The 19,917-nt window shown below is 37.5% G+C and overlaps 1 protein-coding gene across 6 annotated transcripts in view; it reads right to left on the bottom strand.

The window, feature by feature from the left end:
• Window positions 1-19,917, bottom strand: part of LOC124555039 (ubiquitin carboxyl-terminal hydrolase 15-like) — a 185,935-nt gene that overhangs the window by 151,396 nt on the left and 14,622 nt on the right. For 5 of the 6 annotated variants that reach the window (XM_047128805.1, XM_047128806.1, XM_047128807.1 and 2 more), the window contains exons 2-3: window positions 5,528-5,649; window positions 2,181-2,305 (exon numbers count right to left, since the gene is read on the bottom strand). In XM_047128805.1, the coding sequence (XP_046984761.1) occupies window positions 2,181-2,305; window positions 5,528-5,649 (247 nt within the window). Of the gene's footprint in view, window positions 1-2,180; window positions 2,306-5,527; window positions 5,650-19,917 lie in introns of those variants that run through there. The other variant, XM_047128810.1, reaches the window with a different exon arrangement.

Raw genomic sequence — 19,917 nt, 5'->3', positions numbered from 1 at the left:
GCTTGAATAAGTATTTGCTAGCTGACAAGGTGTGAGCAGTGCTGTCAAAGGAAAGTGCCAATCAACATTTAATGCAAACAGTGTTACAGCCTCATCATCAGTATCACCTACATCAAACAACAGACAGTGAATCAACAAACACAGCTGAGGTAGAAATCAACATCAACATGGAAAATAGTTTTATCGTTATACACTCCTGGAAATGGAAAAAAGAACACATTGACACCGGTGTGTCAGACCCACCATACTTGCTCCGGACACTGCGAGAGGGCTGTACAAGCAATGATCACACGCACGGCACAGCGGACACACCAGGAACCGCGGTGTTGGCCGTCGAATGGCGCTAGCTGCACAGCATTTGTGCACCGCCGCCGTCAGTGTCAGCCAGTTTGCCGTGGCATACGGAGCTCCATCGCAGTCTTTAACACTGGTAGCATGCCGCGACAGCGTGGACGTGAACCGTATGTGCAGTTGACGGACTTTGAGCGAGGGCGTATAGTGGGCATGCGGGAGGCCGGGTGGACGTACCGCCGAATTGCTCAACACGTGGGGCGTGAGGTCTCCACAGTACATCGATGTTGTCGCCAGTGGTCGGCGGAAGGTGCACATGCCCGTCGACCTGGGACCGGACCGCAGCGACGCACGGATGCACGCCAAGACCGTAGGATCCTACGCAGTGCCGTAGGGGACCGCACCGCCACTTCCCAGCACATTAGGGACACTGTTGCTCCTGGGGTATCGGCGAGGACCATTCGCAACCGTCTCCATGAAGCTGGGCTACGGTCCCGCACACCGTTAGGCCGTCTTCCGCTCACGCCCCAACATCGTGCAGCCCGCCTCCAGTGGTGTCGCGACAGGCGTGAATGGAGGGACGAATGGAGACGTGTCGTCTTCAGCGATGAGAGTCGCTTCTGCCTTGGTGCCAATGATGGTCGTATGCGTGTTTGGCACCATGCAGGTGAGCGCCACAATCAGGACTGCATACGACCGAGGCACACAGGGCCAACACCCGGCATCATGGTGTGGGGAGCGATCTCCTACACTGGCCGTACACCACTGGTGATCGTCGAGGGGACACTGAATAGTGCACGGTACATCCAAACCGTCATCGAACCCATCGTTCTACCATTCCTAGACCGGCAAGGGAACTTGCTGTTCCAACAGGACAATGCACGTCCGCATGTATCCCGTGCCACCCAACGTGCTCTAGAAGGTGTAAGTCAACTACCCTGGCCAGCAAGATCTCTGGGTCTGTCCCCCATTGAGCATGTTTGGGACTGGATGAAGCGTCGTCCCACGCGGTCTGCACGTCCAGCATGAACGCTGGTCCAACTGAGGCGCCAGGTGGAAATGGCATGGCAAGCCGTTCCACAGGACTACATCCAGCATCTCTACGATCGTCTCCATGGGAGAATAGCAGCCTGCATTGCTGCGAAAGGTGGATATACACTGTACTAGTGCCGACATTGTGCATGCTCTGTTGCCTGTGTCTATGTGCCTGTGGTTCTGTCAGTGTGATCATGTGATGTATCTGACCCCAGGAATGTGTCAATAAAGTTTCCCCATCCTGGGACAATGAATTCACGGTGTTCTTATTTCAATTTCCAGGAGTGTATTACGAGTAGTAAGAGTAAGATAAATATACAGTACATACTGTTTCTGTTCTTATTCCTATTGGACAATCAATTCAGTGGCACTTATAAACATGTAGCACAAGACAGTTCTCAACTTGTAACAATACTGAAGTGTACACTATTATTATCTCCTATCACTGTTTCTTAGGTTGTAAACACAATAGTGGAGACAGATGTTCAGTTCACTTTACCGCATAATTAAGAGCCACATTAAGGTGATACGCAAACTGTAACATCTGGTTCTTTAGCAGTTCTATACAACAGCGCTGATTACTTCTTATGTCCTTTTAGATTCATGCACAATTACATCAGCTTGCATCATCCTTGCACAAAGTATCTCTAGAAAACTTCACAAGATGTAAAGTAAATAGTACTCCATGCACTATTCACAAACGGATAAAAACATAATTTATATGAGCATGTAACATGGTTTTTGTCCCCATTGTTCAACTTTTCTTATCTTTAATCATGAAGGAGCCAGAGTATCTCATATGTAACCCCAATACTAAATTACTGCAGTTAGTAACAAATGAACTGTTAACATACCTTCCTTGCAATTGGTTTCTGATTGTAAATAACGCCATACCACTTTACTAATAAGACCCAAAGTTCATCTGGCACTAGAACAAAATCATTCTCTTCACAAAGATGTTCTCGGAGTTCCCCATAGTCTGGAAACAAATGTTGCACACTTTAGTTGCAAACAATTAAAACCTGTTCAAAGTGTTAAAAAGGAACACTGCTGAATGAAGTTTTATAAAATGCCTGTGAGATGCAGTGTAAATATCTATAATAACTGAAAGGGAAATATTGAATCACAAATAAGGTAAACAAGCAAATAAAAGCCAATGGGGTGAAAACATATGCAGATGCACACCAGCACCTATAAGCCTAAATATTTTTAAGCGACCAGAGTTCAGTAAGTGGGGCACCTTTTTATCTCACATGTTCTATTTGTAAATACTATTATTTTTTTCAAATTGTGGGCAGTTTTTCCTGAAAAACTTCAGAAGGGATAAATTGTAATTTTTATACACCTTCTTGGTGAAATTGCTGATGCAAAGTTCAAATTAGGCTTGTAGCACATTTTCATCACTAAAATTGGTTCTCACATGCATAATGAAGGTTCCTCAATTGGAGTGTTTCAAAATATGCATAACAATGGTGTTCCTATTAATTTTTTATTAATAAATATGTTTAAAGTCCTGCACATTCTTTCACATTTATTGTGTTTATATGTGATAGTTCATTAGCAAAACTTCCAGTTAATATTGTACTGAAAAATTGCTCTTTTCGGTCTTCCACTTTAGTATCTCTCTCGTGAAACTACTTACGTTGTGTGCATCTTCAGCAAAGATCATTACTTCTACTTTAGGAAATTTTCAACAAGAATAGGAGTATTGTCAATATCAAATACTATGTCACACTGGTGGTGTTTCAGCCTCTGTTTATGCAAACTGATGGAGCTTCCAAACCTCTCTCTTCCCTTACTATCTGTTCAATATGTGATTTATACCTTATCAATTGTACCTTCAGCATCACAATTTTATTTTATTTTTCTGCATGATAATGCTGTGTTTTCTATTCTCACAAACCTGTTTCAAATCCCAATAATTGGCAGTTGGTAATATGTTGTAATTTAATAATTTTTTAATGTGATCAATTGCCTGACATATATGGTAGACTTGGATCTTAATTTTGCACATATGTTCATCCATTCTTAAATATACTAAACTTCTTTGTGGAGGTACATCAGTAGTAAAACACAATAAAAAATTTTCTCTGCTGCTTTTCTTGCAGACAGGTAGTATACTTCAGGTTGTCCAGAAAAAACTTTGGTAAATAATACATTTCACATACACAGTTCAGTCACATTATTAAAACCTCCTACCTACAGAACATAAACAGCAGTGAAACATCATGAGGTCAATGTGAAGACTGCTAGATATCGCCACAAGGATCTATAATTAAATGTACCATAGACTATCTAAAAGCGGTTTAGGATGTCGCACAATGGACATTCCACGCACGCTAAATGCCCATGAAGGTGATCCCAAAAATGCACTGTCGCGAGGGTGGGGGAGAGTGAAGGAGAGGAGGTTTGCTACTAGTCATATTCTTCCAAAGGGACCTATGGAGGGCACTTGCTAGATACAAGTATGTATGGTCTCTTCAAGGATGTAGAAATAATCAGATCAATTTGGCATGCCTTTTACTACTATATACTACAGAGTATCCTATTACCAGACTGCCCACTACATTATTTATCTAAGAATGTTATGCTCAATCTTATAGTCTGCTCTATGTAGTGTAAATCAGACTTCTTTTGCAAGGGTAACTTTTTCTCGACTTTAATGGCCCAGTGTCAATATTACCTGAAGAATGGGATCAATTCTCTGAATGAATCCTCATGAGCATTGGTATTATTACAAGGGATACAAAAAGGTTGTGTGAACTCATGTTCTGCATAAAGTTTCTGCAGTTCACTAATTTATTGGCAAAGAAAGATGAACGGTAGTTACGCACTCACTGACCAATCTTTGCAGGAGCCCTTCACTGCTTCCACCAGTCATTCATAGTGCTGCACAGTTTGCTAACTTGCCTATTGAAGTGACTGCAACTGTTTGTTTATTAGAAACACTCACTAATGATATCCAGGCACAATTCATAAACTTCAGAATTTCCAAGTGTGTTCTGTTCCCATAAACAAAGTTATATATCAACTCAGGTAAACAATGAATTCCCCCTCATGATATGAGCTGTTTTCATTAGAAAAGTACCCTTATGCAATGTGTCTCAGGAGGAACAACCAATATTCAGGGATATGACAGGGATGATCATTTGATGCAAAAAAGTCTAGTAAATGTGGGCTCTAAAACACATACCTTAAAGAGCTATAAGCATTTCTTCATCTTCAATGCCGTTAAACACACCTCTTCCACTAAACACGTGCTCATAGCTTTTAAGGTATGCATTTTACAGCCCTTGCTTACTAGATCCTTTTCTTGCCTCAAATGATCATTCTTGTTATACCCTGAACATTGACCATTTTTCATGGGACATCATGTACATGACACAGTGTCATATAATACTTAAATTTTCCATACAAAAAAATGTAATGTCAAACAATGCTCATAGCTCCAATAATTACTCTAGGCTGAACATCCCATGGGTCACAAACTGAATATACCACACTGATGTGGATGAGTCAATTTAGAATTTTTTAAATTAACTTTTATTTAACTACGTCCAGTTTAAGATGGAGACACATCATGGAAACCAAAATAAAACATTTAATATGCTATAAGTTCCTACATAAGAATTCTTCAATGGAACAGGAGAAACTGACAATCACTATGTGAAGATATAAAATTAAGGAAGACCGAAGGAAACTAAAACAATTATATTAGAAGTAATTGTCGTGTTGACAATGCAAGAGACACATAGCAAAGCCACAAAAGAAAAAAAATAAGTGAAAAAAAGATAAAATCTTTGTAAACTGCAAAATGTTGAGGCCAGTTGGTATTTAACCCTATGCCACCAAGGTCATATTCCATACAGCATTGCTACTTTAGTTTTACACAAAAAAAGAGAGAGAGAGAGAGAGAGAGAGAGAGAGAGAGAGAGAGAGAGTAGAGAAAAACAAAAACTGAACTCAAGATTCCGCGAACAAGTAGAAAAGAAACTGAAAACGAACACCATCACCATCATTTAACTTACAAGGAGATGTTGATTCCCTCTGTAGTTCTATTGCTAGCACGAAGTACTACTGATTTTATGCATAATACCAAGAAAGAACATAGTAGCAGTCCCCAAACATACAGTCAAATAAAACAAAACTCAAAAATGCAACACAATGTTACAGGAATAGAAACAATATATTGCACACATACCTGTCAGAATTGCACTATTATCAATAGGACCTGGAAATTCTTCCATTATGGGATTTTCAGGATCTTGATCAAGCCCCACATATCGTTGAAAATTACGATACCACTTTGCATCTATAACATACCTGAAACATAAAATTTAATACAAATATAGCCCCTGAGTTTAAGTACTAACTGTGTTACAAGAAAATCACATTATGATTTATTATATATCCCTCACAATTTAAATTACAATCCTGATTTGCAGGAAATGATTGGTGTATAATACCTCACCCGTGAAGGTTCACTGGAGACTGAGCCTCGTCTGGACTCTAAAATTAAATCAGCTCTGTCGTTTTTAAAGCAAACATATGAAAATTTGCCTGAAGTATTTAGGAAACTACAGAAAATCTTAATCTTGATGTGAATTTTATCAACAATCTCTCAAATTCACGTCAAGTCACAAAAGCAGCACAGACACTGACTGCAATATTAACAATGACAACAACAAACACTTTCCTGAACAACAGAAAACTAAATTGCTAGTTAAAGCCAGAGGCAATTCAAACAAAAATCTACTAGGTAATAACTACAAAGTGCCGATTTTGGCGGACAGTCACGGCAGGAAATTAACTAGTGTATTTAATGACACAAATAGTGACACCACAGCTACTGGAATTATGAAACAGGGAGCAAAACCGAGTGCTGTCCTAGACGATACCAGCCCAAAAACTAAACGTGGCAAGAAATAAACCATGTTGCATGTTTAAGCAGCTCAAGTGGTGTGGCAATCCAATCAAAACATTAAATTACTGTTACAATACCTCATAGACACAATTTAATTTCAAGTTCATGTGCCAGGAGAGAAGTACACAAGATAAACACCTCGATCATACAGGTTTGTTCACGGTATGATAATTGTGATGTTATAGAAATAGGCAATATTAATTGATCTTTACACATCAAACATGGGCTACATTTAAACTGCAAAGGGAAACTTTTTCTAGGTGGACAGAATAATTGAGAAAAGGCTTGAAACAAATAAACGAATGGGCTCAACAAATTGTACAGTCAAGGAGGTTGTAAGAGTTTAGTTCCAGAGTCATCACAAAGTACAAATACTTCATGTAAAAAGCAGGTTAAAAAAAAAAAAAAAAAAAAAAAAAAAAAAAAAAAGAAGAAGATTACTTACCCTCATGCAAGTCAACATTCACAGTATTAGGAATAAATTACTAGGTTTGGAAAATTTTTGTGGGTTAAAAAAAATTTATGTATTGTGCATCTCATAACACTGGCTTACAGAAAATCAAGTAGATTATTCCACAACTAAGGAAGACACTCTGGCAGCTATGATGTGTAGAAATGGGGGCGAGGGAGGGGGGGGTTGCAATATTTATCAGAAAATACAAAGACTTTTTTAAAAAATAGATGTAAGCTCATACTCCTCAATTAAATGTAGAATATAGTTGTATAAGACCAATCAAGCAGAATGTCTTAATTGTCAGTTTGAGTAGACACCCAAATAGTGATGTTAATTTTTTGAGAAATTTGAACAACTGGCCAGAAAAAATTTTAAAACTTAAAACAAATGATCCAGTATGCGGGGATTTCAACAGAGTTGTCCCGTTCAGATGAGACCGACTCAAAAACATTTTTAAACCTACTCAGAGCATTAAATTTATATTGTATTGACAATAGCTCAACATGTGGGAATGCCTGTTTGGACACTATTGTAGTTAATTTCTCAAGAGATCTACACAATGTCAGCATAGCAGACATACCACTATACATTGCCAGATAATGATTATGTAACTGCAAATAAGAATCAAAGCACGATATGGGTTGGAGATCTGAAAGAGGAACATATTCAGTTATTCGCAGACTGCCGTAGAAATGCAAAACTGGGACTTTGTCTATGAAAATGACATAGATAAATCAACTATTGAAACCAAACAGAAAATGTAAAAAGCTTAAATGGTGAACTAATGGCCTTGCTGATATCGGGGGAAAAGACACTCTCACTGTAAAAGATGTATAAAAGTAATAGCAAATGTGGAACAGATCAGTATGACATTTCTTATTAAGCTTATCTGTAAAAAAACAGAACTACCAATCCCAACTTGACAAACAAGTTGCCTATGAAAATTATGTAGGAGCAGCTCCGAACAAACGTAAGGCTGCCTAGGATATTACAACACAAGAATCCACTTCTACCCAAACTAAAGATGTTCTGCTTTAGCCAGAAGAGCTCAATATATACTTTACTACTACAGTAAATTAATTAAGATCTAAAATAAACAAATCAAGCACAACAGCAACTAACATACTTGGTGATCAGCTTCGTAGAGGTCATGAATTCCATTGGGATCTTGTCACACCCACAGATATAGCAAACGCTGTTTCAAAATTTTCTAACAAGAAAAGCATGGACTATTTGGCTACTTAACTACACAATAAAAAGGACAAAACATCTTATTTGCAAACCACTTGCTTTTGTTATGAATAAATGCCTAGAATTTGAGTACCTATATATCAAATGAAGAAAAAGCATTTCCCTGAGTACTACAGACAAGTGTCTACTGCCACAATCTTTTTCAAAGAATTTGAATCTGTTTTTCCACTTAGAACTTAATGAATATTTTGAAAAACATGACCTTTGTAGTAGACAGCATGGTTTTCGACAAGGAAAAAATCACTTCTGCTGTCCTTGAGATTATTAATCAGACATTAACTGGATTTGAAAATAAGAATACTGTCTCTCGAGCTATGCAATTTGAGTAAGGCTTTTGACTGTATCCCCTGTGATATCTTACTTGCCAAACTACAATATTATTGAATAAATAATACAGCACTGGAAATAATTAATTCTTATCTAAACAACAGGAGGCAATTAATGTCAATTCAAAATAGGCATTCTTCCCTGACAAAGCCACATCTGGTTTGCCTCAAAGCTCTGTCTTTGGACTGTTCTTCTTCACTGTTGCAATTAAAGAATTGCCACATTATGTTGGTTTTCAGTCAGTTATTTGCTATGCCAATGACACAGCTTTAGTCACCACAAATCAAGATATGTTGAGGTTACACCAGAAATCATAAGACACACTCTAACACGAAAATGGTTCTCATGTGATACGCTACTGTCAACTTCACCACCACCGGTTCAAAGTCCAGGGCCTCATCTCGCAAGTGATGAGGAAAGGAGGAGGGGGAAGGAGTAACACCTTATAAATAGACCTGGATCCATCTGGCTTCAGATGGTAGCATCCAGTAAGGGCCCCTGCCTAGGGTTACTAGGTGATACATGGTCTACGTTCTCAAAGGTGCAAGAGGAAAAACAGATTTCCAACAGCAGAGAAAGCTGAACTACTACCTCCAGGACTCACAATCTTGGTTGTATTTTCTTGTGGCTCTGTGACTACTCCCAAAATAACTTTCATCAATCACGGAAGTGTGCAATGTAAACTATTTTACCCCAGGTGGACAACCCACCGAACATCAACAGACATTCGAATTCTGAAGAGTCTGCAACGTTGCAGACAGACAAGCCAGAGTGTCTTGGAACCTCATCCAAACTTCAACATACATAGTAACTTTTTAATGTAAACACATTGTTGAAGCCTGTGTGGAGTTGCAAGTCTCCTATCGGGCACCTCCCTAGGTGGCGGATTGGGGAATGTTCATGGGATATGGTGGACACTGCGGAAATAAAATACCCGGGGCAGACCAAAACTAGCGAAACAAGAAGTGCTGCCTTGCAGTTGGGAGTTGGATCTCCAAATGCTGAGGGAAGAAAACCCTGATTAAAAATCACCCGTCCCCTGGTAGGGGTTGGACGCAGGGTTGACAGCCCGCTCTGTAAAAAACCAATAGTTGCGAAACTTCTACAAAGTAAAGTCGGACGGAAGAAGGAAGACGGACCTGGCATGGAAAAGGACAAAGAGGATGGAATACAAGTAAATGAAGGAGGGAAAATACGGAAGAAGAGAAATATAAGGTGTAGATCAGATCTATATACTGTTACTTGGAATGTGAGATCCCTATATCGACCAGGAGCACTGAAAGTAATGCTGGAGCAAATAATGAATCTGAAGCAAAGTGTAATAGCACTACAAGAAATTAGATGGACAGGGAGTGGAGTTTTAGAAAAGAAAGAGGCGAATATATTCTATGGCTGCAGCGAAAGAAATCATGAGCTGGGGACAGGATTTGTTGTACACCATCAATTAAAGCATTTGATAATGGGATTTACACCCATTAGTCCAAGATTATCAACACTCAGGATAAAGGGGAAATTCTTTAACTATTCCATAATTAATGCCCATGCACCAACAGAAGAATCCAAAGAAGAAGAGAAAGAAATATTCTATGAATCTTTGGAAAGAGTATATGATGAGTGCCCAGGGCATGATATTAAAATAACAGCTGGAGACAAACGCTCGGGTGGGGAAAGAACAGATTTATAGACCAATAATTAGCCCTGACAGCAAACATGCAACAAGTAATGAGAACGGAACAAGGCTTATATTGTTTGCAGCATCTAGAAATATGGTAACAGGATCAACACTGTTCCAACATAAAGAAATACATAAGGGAACATGGAACTCGCCGGATGGAAACACAGTAAATCAGATCGACCATGTGTTGAGAGATTTGAGACACAAATCGGACCTATTGGACGTGAGGAGTCTCAGAGGCCCAAACATAGATACAGATCACTTTCTGGTATGGGCATGGGTGAGGGCAAGGATGTCTAACACAGCGAAAGGAGTCCGACCCAGAGCACAGAAATATAATATAACAACTTTAGAATCAGTGGTAGTTAGAGAACAGTATCAGGAGAAGATAACTCGCATTCTTGAAAACGCTGGAGAATATGACAATATCAAAGATCAGTGGGAAGTGATAAAAAAGACGATGGAGACATCAGCAAGAGAGATACTTGGAATTGAGACAAGGCAAGTCTGATACTGAATGCGAAATAGTAACTGAAGAAAAAAAAGTATATAGAAGGAGACTGCGATCATACTGTACGAGGAGGATAGTAGAAGAATACAAAGAAAAACAGAGGACTGAAAAGAGGACTCACCAAAGAAAAAAGAGAGAATGGATGAAAGCAAGTGTCCAAGAAATGGAGCTCATGAAAAGCAAAAGTGAAATAAAAAAATTCTATAGAGAGGTGAATGTGGCATGGAAGCCTTTTGGTAGTAAAACAAGCTCAATAAACGATGAGACAAGGAATATAATAAGTGAAGAGAAGGGAATATGCGAAAGATAGTGCAAGCATTTTGATAGTCTCCTCAACCCTAGTATAACTATACCAGAGAATCCAACAGAAACGAATGGGGAAAAGGACCCAGACATCAACACTATCCCACCAAATAAAGAAGAAGTGAAAACTGCAATATAGAAATTGAAAAACAAGAAGCCGGCAGAGACAGATGGTATTCCAGCAGAACTGTTTAAGCAAGGAGGCACAGAGCTGGAACGAAGCCTTCTGAAAATGGTCACCAGAATATGGGAAAAGGAGAAAATGCCCCAACAATGGACAGAGGGTATCATATGTCCCATATATAAGAAAGGAGGTAAGGTGGAGTGTGGCAATTACAGAGGGATCACACTACTTAATTTGGGATATAAAATATTCTCTAATATACATTTTGACAGAATACTCCCAATCATACAGAGGGAGACGGGGCCGTACCAATGCGGATTCCTTCCCGGGAAGTCAACTATAGATCAAATATTCACCTTAAGACAAATCCTGGAAAAAACAAATGAATACAGGGTTGGCACACATCATCTCTTCATAGATTTCAAAGCAGCTTATGATAGCATAAATAGAGAACAGTTATATCAAGCTCTAGACGAACTGGGAATCTCGAGAAAGTTGGTAAGGCTGGTGAGAATGACAATGAGTGAAACACAAGGTAGTGTAAGAATAGGAGGAATGATGTCCAATACATTGAGTATTAAAAACGGAGTGCGACAAGGGGATGCATTGGCAAGTCTTCTCTTTAATGCCACCCTGGAGAAGGTGATGAGAAACGCAAATCTTCTGAATAGGGGGATGATCTTCTATAAATCAGTGCAGATACTGGCCTACGCGGATGACATAGATGTAATAGCAAGAACCCAGAAAGCAATTGAAGAGACATTTGCAGCTCTCGAACAGCCTAGTGGGAACATGGGGTTAATTGTTAATGAACAAAAAACAAAATATATGGCAGCTGGAAAAGCACATAGAGAAAATCTGCCAAATGCAATAACAATGGGCAATTATACATTTGAGAGAGTTGAATATTTCAAGCACCTGGGCTCGACAGTTACGCATCTAAATGATACCTCCTATGAAATCAAGCTGAGATTAATACTAGCCAACAGAGCCTATTTTGCCGTAACAAGACTTCTATCCTCAAGGCTCCTGACTCTTACCACTAAATTAACTATCTATAAATCACTTATACTACCAGTGCTTACATATGCCTCTGAAGCCTGGACATTAACAACTAAAGATATTGAAACACTGGATGCATTTGAAAGAAAGGTACTTGTAGGAATTATCGGCCCAATCTGCGAAAGAGGAAGATGGACGAGGAGATACAACCACGAGTTGTATATCATATACAAAGACCAACCCATCAGAAGGATAGTGAAACCATCCAGACTAAGGTGGGCGGGACATGTGTCTCGCATGAATGATACAGAAGTACCAAAAAGAATATTACAAGGAAAGCCAGGAGGGCAGAGAGGATGTGGTCGACCAAGAGCCAGATGGAAAGATGGAGTAATCAAAGATCTTAGGAAGATAGGCTATAGAAACTGGAGAGTATTGGCAAAGGGCTAAGAGAAATGGAAGGAAACTGCAGAAGAGGCCAAGGCTCATCATGAGCTGTAGAGCCAAGAAAGAAGAAGAAGAAGAAGAAATTGTTGAAGATTGGAAAACTAAAACATTTTACAGATACACTAAAGAACCGCAGCATATTCACAGTAGCTAGTCAAGAAATGCCATACATAGATATAGATAGCTTCGACACCAAAGGTTTTAGGACATAGCTTCGACGCCAAAGGTTTTAGGACATACAACGGGAAAGTAGGACAGAGTGACGAAAAATATACCACATTTTGAAACAGCCTTTATAACTGACAAAAAAAAAAAATATCTTTACTCAATAGTTGATTTTGATTCCCCTCTGGAAAAACACTTGTCTTACACCCACAAGTACAAACAAAATTTGCACTATTATCAATGCCCTAGCCCCTATTAATAAAGATATCATGAAAAACTAAATGAAATTATTCAGAAAATTCTGGATAAACATATCACCATTCTTCTTCGAGAATTTAATGCACAAATTGGTAAAGAATGAAAATATAAGAAAATTGTTGGAGACTATCCTGCCCACAAAAGAACCAACAGAAATAGCACCAGGCTAGTAAAATTTAGCCAAGCACACTACCTAATTCTTAAATCTACAGCTTTCAAAAAATTACCATGAAAATGAAAGGACATGGACATCCCCAAATCCCAACCTAGTGGAATTTCAAACTTGGATCATGTGGCAATCAAGGAAATTTCTCGCAAAGAAATCATGAATGTTACAGTATTCAGGGCGCAAACTTTAATTAGGACCACTACCTCTCTAAAATTAAGTCCAAAGCCATCCCAAACAAGAAACACAGCACAAGACAAATCCAAAGTCAAAAGTACAACAGCAAAAAAATATTACAATCAGATGAATTCACAAAAGCAACAGAAAAGATTCAGACCCAAAGTTGGGAGGATACCATTGTCATTATGAAAACCGAATGAATAGCATCCAACATAAAAAACAATAAACATACCTGGTAGTTGCTAGAGCATGATGCTCTCATTGGAACAAGAAATGGCAAAACTGGTAATCACAGAAAACAGAAGGAAGCAGCTTAAATTTCATTAGAGTTAAAAAAACTGGTACACAAAAGTATAAAAAGGATAAAGAAGACTCATGAAAACAAAACTTCTCCAAATCTATGAAAAATTTACTAAAAATAACACAAGAAGCTTTTACAGAATGTTCAAACACAGGTTATCATGATACAAAGCTCCCACCCTCCAATTTTGAGGTGTAAACGGGACCACCACTCACAATAACACGTAAAACTGCACGATACTAGCAGGCTACTTTGAGAAGCTCCTGAATTGTGAACCCACCCTTGAAAAATCTGAATACATCCCAAATAATAGTGAGAAGTTGGATTCAGAACCACCAATGACTGAAGAACTACGAAAGGTAATTTCAGAACTGAAAAACAATAAAACTATGTAAAAAAGCTGACAAAAATGCAATTACATCCCTTCAATGTTTTTCCAATAAAAGCTGGAAGGAGAGGAGGCCCCCGCAGAATGGAGAACAGCTCTCATCCACCCTATCCCCGAGAAAGACAAAGACAGACCCCAACAATTACAGCAAAATATCACTGCTGTATATAACATACAAGGTTCTTTCTAACATCCTTTTGAACAAGGCAGAGCTGCAACTGGACCCGCAAATCAGGGAATACCAGGGAGGGATAGAAAGGGCACATCATGCTCGGAACAAATACTAAACCTCAATAACATTATGATGTAGCAAAAATCCTGGACAAAAACACAATGTCATCCATCTTTGATTCAAAACACGTATATGATTCAATAGACAGAGAATCTCTTTTAGCAGTCCCGGAAGAAATGGGTTTGGATAAGGATATGACTAATAACACAAATGCGACCCTTAAAAACACAAATACATTTTCGAAAGTTAAATTCATGGGTGAACAATCACAACCCTTCAAAATAAAAACAGGAGTGTGACGGGGATGGACTCTCACCATTGCTGTTCAACTGTGTGCTTGAGAAAGTAGTCAGAGAATGGAACACAAATATAATGAGTGGTATAAGATTGGGTTGCAAAAGGAAGAACCTTAAAGTAAATTGCATTTCCTTTGCATATTATATGAGCCCGTTTGCTGAGACAATAGAAGAAGCACAGGAGCAAAGTCTTGAATGACAGAAACAAGCACCTAAGATAGGTTTTCACATCTTCGAAAAAACTAAGATGATAAACATCAAGAACTCACATAAACACCTCAAAGTCGAAGAACAAAAGACTGAAGTAGTACAAGAATTTAAATATCTCAGAATGGATTAGTTGGAATGCTGAGGAAAGCAAAGCAATGGAATCCAGAAAAAATAAACTTGAACTGGCCTTCCAATTGACAAAAGATAAATACAACAAAAATCCCTTTCATGGGAGTCCAAAATTACACATGACAAGGCAGTGATTAAGCCAGAAGCACTGTATGCAGCAGAAACACTGAACACTACTTCCAAGGCCAAACTGAGAAACTTGAAATAAAGGAAAGAAAATTTTTAAGGAAAATCATAGGACCAAAATTCCAAGATAATAAGATATTATACATCAAAAATGAAATTCTCTACAACAAAGTCTAAAATTTTTCGTACGCAGTGAGAAAAAGGAGAATGAATTTTTAAGAGCATCTTCTCAGAATGAACTCTAACAGATTAACCAAACAAATCTTTGTCTTTTTCCATAGCTGCAAAACAAAACCCAACTCGTTTAAATAAACTGAGAAAGATCTTTTAGAACTAAAGGTTTCAGAAAATACACTTATCAATTGAACAGCTAAATTAATTACTAATGATTAAAATATAAAGTTCCAAGACAAATCTACACAAAAGCCCAAACGCATCATCTCGAAAGAAGAGAGGTAAAGATCAGAAAGAACGAGGAAATGTTGGACACTGAGGAAAGAACACACAAAAAATGATTGATCCAACATATTCCAAAGAGACTGAAACAAAAGAAGAAGAAAACTACTGTGCATTCTAGAGAAAACTCAACACCTGTTGCTGGGACTAACAAAAGACATAGAAGCAAAATCTGTAAAAATGCTTGAAATCCACATGGAGTCCAAACTAAACTGGCAACCCCATATTAATCACATTTGCAGAAAGATATATAGGGTGTCCTATCTCATATGTAGCCAAATTAATATCTTAGGGCAGCTTACTTTGGACTTTTCCAATCTCACATATCTTATGGGTGGTTGTTATGGGGTCATTCAAGTCACATCAGTGGTGTATTACTGATTCAGAAAAAAACTGCTATGAGTAATATGTAAGATCTGTCCAAAGGAACACTGCTGCCCTTTATTTGTTAAGACCAAAATAATGACAGTGATAAAGTTTATATCTATGCATCATTGTTACATGTGAAAACAAGAGCAGAGTTTGACACCAAAGAGAACATACTGCCATGACACCAGAAACAAGAAGTGTATTGACATTCCTTGGCACAGGATGGAAAAAAAAAGAAATTAAATTAAAAAAAAAAACACAAGCAATTCTCACAAAGTGAAATGTCTAAATTTTTTAATAAATTGCCACATTCCGCAATCAAGGCTCCTTTCAATAATTTTAAATGTAAGTTGTTTAAATGGTTCATTAACAGTCCATTCCACAGTCCGGGATAATTCTTGGATATGAGTGGTGCAGAAATTGAGTCATAAAATTATGATTACAGTTCTGTACAACAGGTTAATTTAGAATAAATTATTTGTACATGCACTGTGAACAGTAATTAATATAGGGATTACTACTGTATATCAATGTAAACGCCGTGTGGCTAGGTCTTCCCGTCGGGTAGACCGTTCGCCTGGTGCAAGTCTTCCGAGTTGCCACTTCGGCGACTTGCATGTCGATGGGAATGAAATAATGATAAGGACAACACAACATCCAGTCCCTGAGTGGAGAAAATCTCCGACCCAGCCGGGAATCAAACCCAGGCCGTTAGGTATGACATTCCGTTGCGCTGACCACTCAGCCACCAGGGGCGGACATTGCATAGCAATGTGAAGCCCATTCTGCTACATGTGATCAATAGCTAATAAAGAATCGTTGCCTTAACCACTCACTCAGTACTCATTAACATTTTTATTACATTTTTCAATGTTTGTACTGGTCTAAAAGTTAATTTACTTGTATCAAAAGTAAAATTCACTTAACAAAAATATAAAATCACAATGAGAGAAAATGTCTGGTAAGTACTTGACTTCAGAAGGCAAAATTCCAATACTGCCAACACATTTAAAAGTGATAATACTAGTCCAAGTTTTTAAAACTATTAGTTCTTTCCACAGGGTAGAAAAAGGACAGATTAGGGAAGAGGCAGGTTTACCATCATCCTTGCAACAGGTGAGTCCCTATCATTCTGGGTTGCATGTGATGTGCCTCTCTCTTCTAATCTTCCCTACAATAATTTTTTCCCTCCCTAAGGAAGAAACTAATAGTCAAAAAAGTTAGGACTAGTTTTTTCCCCACTTTGAAATGAATTATTTTAATTGCATTATGCACTTCATACTGACCAATGAGGTACACTTCTTGAGGAAAAAGAAAGTGTTAACAGGTCTATTTGCCCCTTTTCACATTTGTATAATCATACCAGGCACCTGCCATGAGATGCAAATAGCATATACATATTAAGCAGCTTACATGGCAATGGGTCTATGTCAATTTAAAAAAAAAAAAAAAAAAAGTTCCAATTTACAGCATTTGAAAGTTTGGTGGTTTCGGCATAGATCACATTGTAGTGGCACGACATGACAATTGCTACCTACCATTTTGAAATCAAATTAAAATTTTTCTATCATCTACATTAAATTTCATGGTTACACACTGTGAAATATATTGATCATCTTGGGGGGGGGAGGGGGGGGGAAGGTGCGCATGCTAATACATTTTAGTCAAACCATCAAAGGTACCAGAATGCATAATTACATCTTTAAATTTCATTTTGCAAAAGGCATGCTTCAGTATCACACAAAGATAAAGGAATAATCCTCAAAGCATGGGACACCACTCGAGAAAATATAACTAATGGTGTTTTTGTTCCCTATTGTGTTTTCTCCTGCTATAGGACTATTGGAAATTTTAGGTCATTTTCTATTCAGTTGCTTCACAAAATGCATTACATTCAAATATTTGCAAAAAATTTGTTTCAGCATTGTTCTTTTTATACAAAATACTTTGTTTAAAAACCATGGAACAAGTAGCAAACCACATGAATCATGTTTAAAAAGACATGAAACAAAAGATAGTGAGCTTCTGCAGAGCTGTCTGTGGGGACATTTTTCGTTGTGTTCACCATATTTGGAATTTCTTTCCTTAGATAGGTATCCCTTAATTATTCATAATGGATGATAAATTCAGCATAGGGATAGTAACTTCAACTAAATGTCACCTAAGAAGTTACACTAAGAATGAAGCTACATAACATGTGAGTAAAACATCTCAGTAATAAAGCAATGATCACTGATCACAAACACAAAAAGATGATGATGGAACAATTTGTCTTCATTGTAAACAGTTATTTTAAAAAGTAAATTAATTTCTTAAAAAAGAGAGAAAAAGACAGAAGAAACCTAAAAAAAGCAAACATGACTACTATTCACTACACAGCAAAACCCAGCCACATCTTACTTCAAAAGAATTAAAAGTAAATGCAGGGGAATAGTTATGTGCATCTTGTCATAAAACCTTCTTTAAAACCCAACCCACAACTATGATTATGATGATGATGATGAACATTTTGGGCACCCAAAAATGACAGTATTACAATATGAAGAAGTTACAAACACCTTGAATACTACTTTCACATAACTAGGAATGACACATTCTTCATGAGAACTGTAAATAGGATCATGCAAAAGTTTAAATTAAAAAGAAAAACTGGGGTAAACATAAGGAAAAAATTACACAAAGCTAGAAAGAAAAAATTTTCCCCCCTCCCTTCCCCACACACACACAAAAATCACACACACACAGAAAAAGCTGATTTTAGACAATTTACATGAAATTTATTCAAATTAAGAAGATGAACAGCCTTGCCGTATAGTTAGTTTTACAAAAAATCTATTCACGCAAACCTAAATCGTGCATTTCAGCGGTCCAACGGTACCCACTAATGACATGTCTGCATTATTCATCAGAGTATAATGTCGTTGATTAATATGTAAGCATCTGAAGAAAATTACAAAGTTATTGAATTTTCTGTCAGTACTTGGCAGAACGTGACAGTAATATTAAAAACACTTCTTAATGTTCTGCGAAATTATATTTATTTGGCCGCAAACTGGCTTTCAGCTTCTTAGACTATCTTTAGGTGACAACTGAATGTCACAAACACAGGTAAACATGATGCACGAGTTACTCTGATATTATTTGCACAGAAGGTATAAAAAAGACAAAGTATTTACATAGGAAAATATTACGATAATTACGTTAACTAAAAAAGTGAAGGGAAACAAAAATTTTATACAGAGATACACATAACAAATTATGAGAAATAAAATTAATTTACAGACTAAATCTCGTATTTTTAACAAAATCTTAATTTAACAAGGGGGAAAATGGAAACTGAGTTTGATCATTTAATTCTAGACTGGCTTTCTGTGTCATGTTTGTTGATTCCCATTATTTCCAGTAGGGTCATCTTTCTGCCACCCACCTCCCCACCCATTTTTTTTACGAATATTATCAATCAGGGCAGAGTTATAGCCATTACTGGAAGTGATTTGTTTGACGATTTGTAATTATGCTTGAAAGGCTGATTTGGATGCTGGGAGCATGCAGGGATTACTGTACCAATAGCTATGTTTCTTCTGTAAATGCTAAACACATGTTTTCTTATACTTATATCTATATCAAGATCCAAGAAATTTATAGAAAAGCCTCCCACAGCTCCACTGTAAAATGATTTTTCTTAAGTTGTTAGTTTAAATGCTATAGTAATGTATCTAACTGTAAAATTTTACAATTCAGTCGCTCTTTCTGTAAGAAATACTCACAACATAAGAAGCTGAAAGCCAGTTCATGACCAAATAAATACAGTTTTGCAGAACATTAGGAAGTGTCTTCCTTTTTAATGAAATTATAAAGATTTCATAAAAACGCTAGTCTGTGAAAACTCAACCCACCTATGTACGGTGCAGCACTTTAAGTGATCTCCAAAAGAAAAACTAAGGACTTTCATACAAAAAAAGGTAAAAATTGGAAATTGTGATTCATATGCAACTACTAAATATAATTAGTGGGCTAATACTGACAGAACGCAAAATGTTAAAATTTTGTGCAAACATTGTTGACTTCATTGAGGACCTTGTTTCTAAATAAGTAAAGCTTATCAAAGATTCTTACATTATGCAGTCTCAATTAAAATTTTATAAAACACTTAAAAATCATCTTATGTAAATATTGCCACTGAAACAATGACATTTAGTAAAACATAGTGTAGAACTATAGATATACCAAATATGACTACAGATATTCATGTGAGAATGTCAAAGAGATACTGAAGAACTCTTGAAGATAGATGAAA

This window comes from Schistocerca americana, chromosome X (genome assembly GCF_021461395.2).
Source record: "Schistocerca americana isolate TAMUIC-IGC-003095 chromosome X, iqSchAmer2.1, whole genome shotgun sequence".
NCBI classification, from domain to species: domain Eukaryota; kingdom Metazoa; phylum Arthropoda; class Insecta; order Orthoptera; family Acrididae; genus Schistocerca; species Schistocerca americana.
The sequence above is the reverse complement of the archived record's forward strand: the minus strand, read 5'-3'. Positions and strand labels throughout refer to the sequence as shown.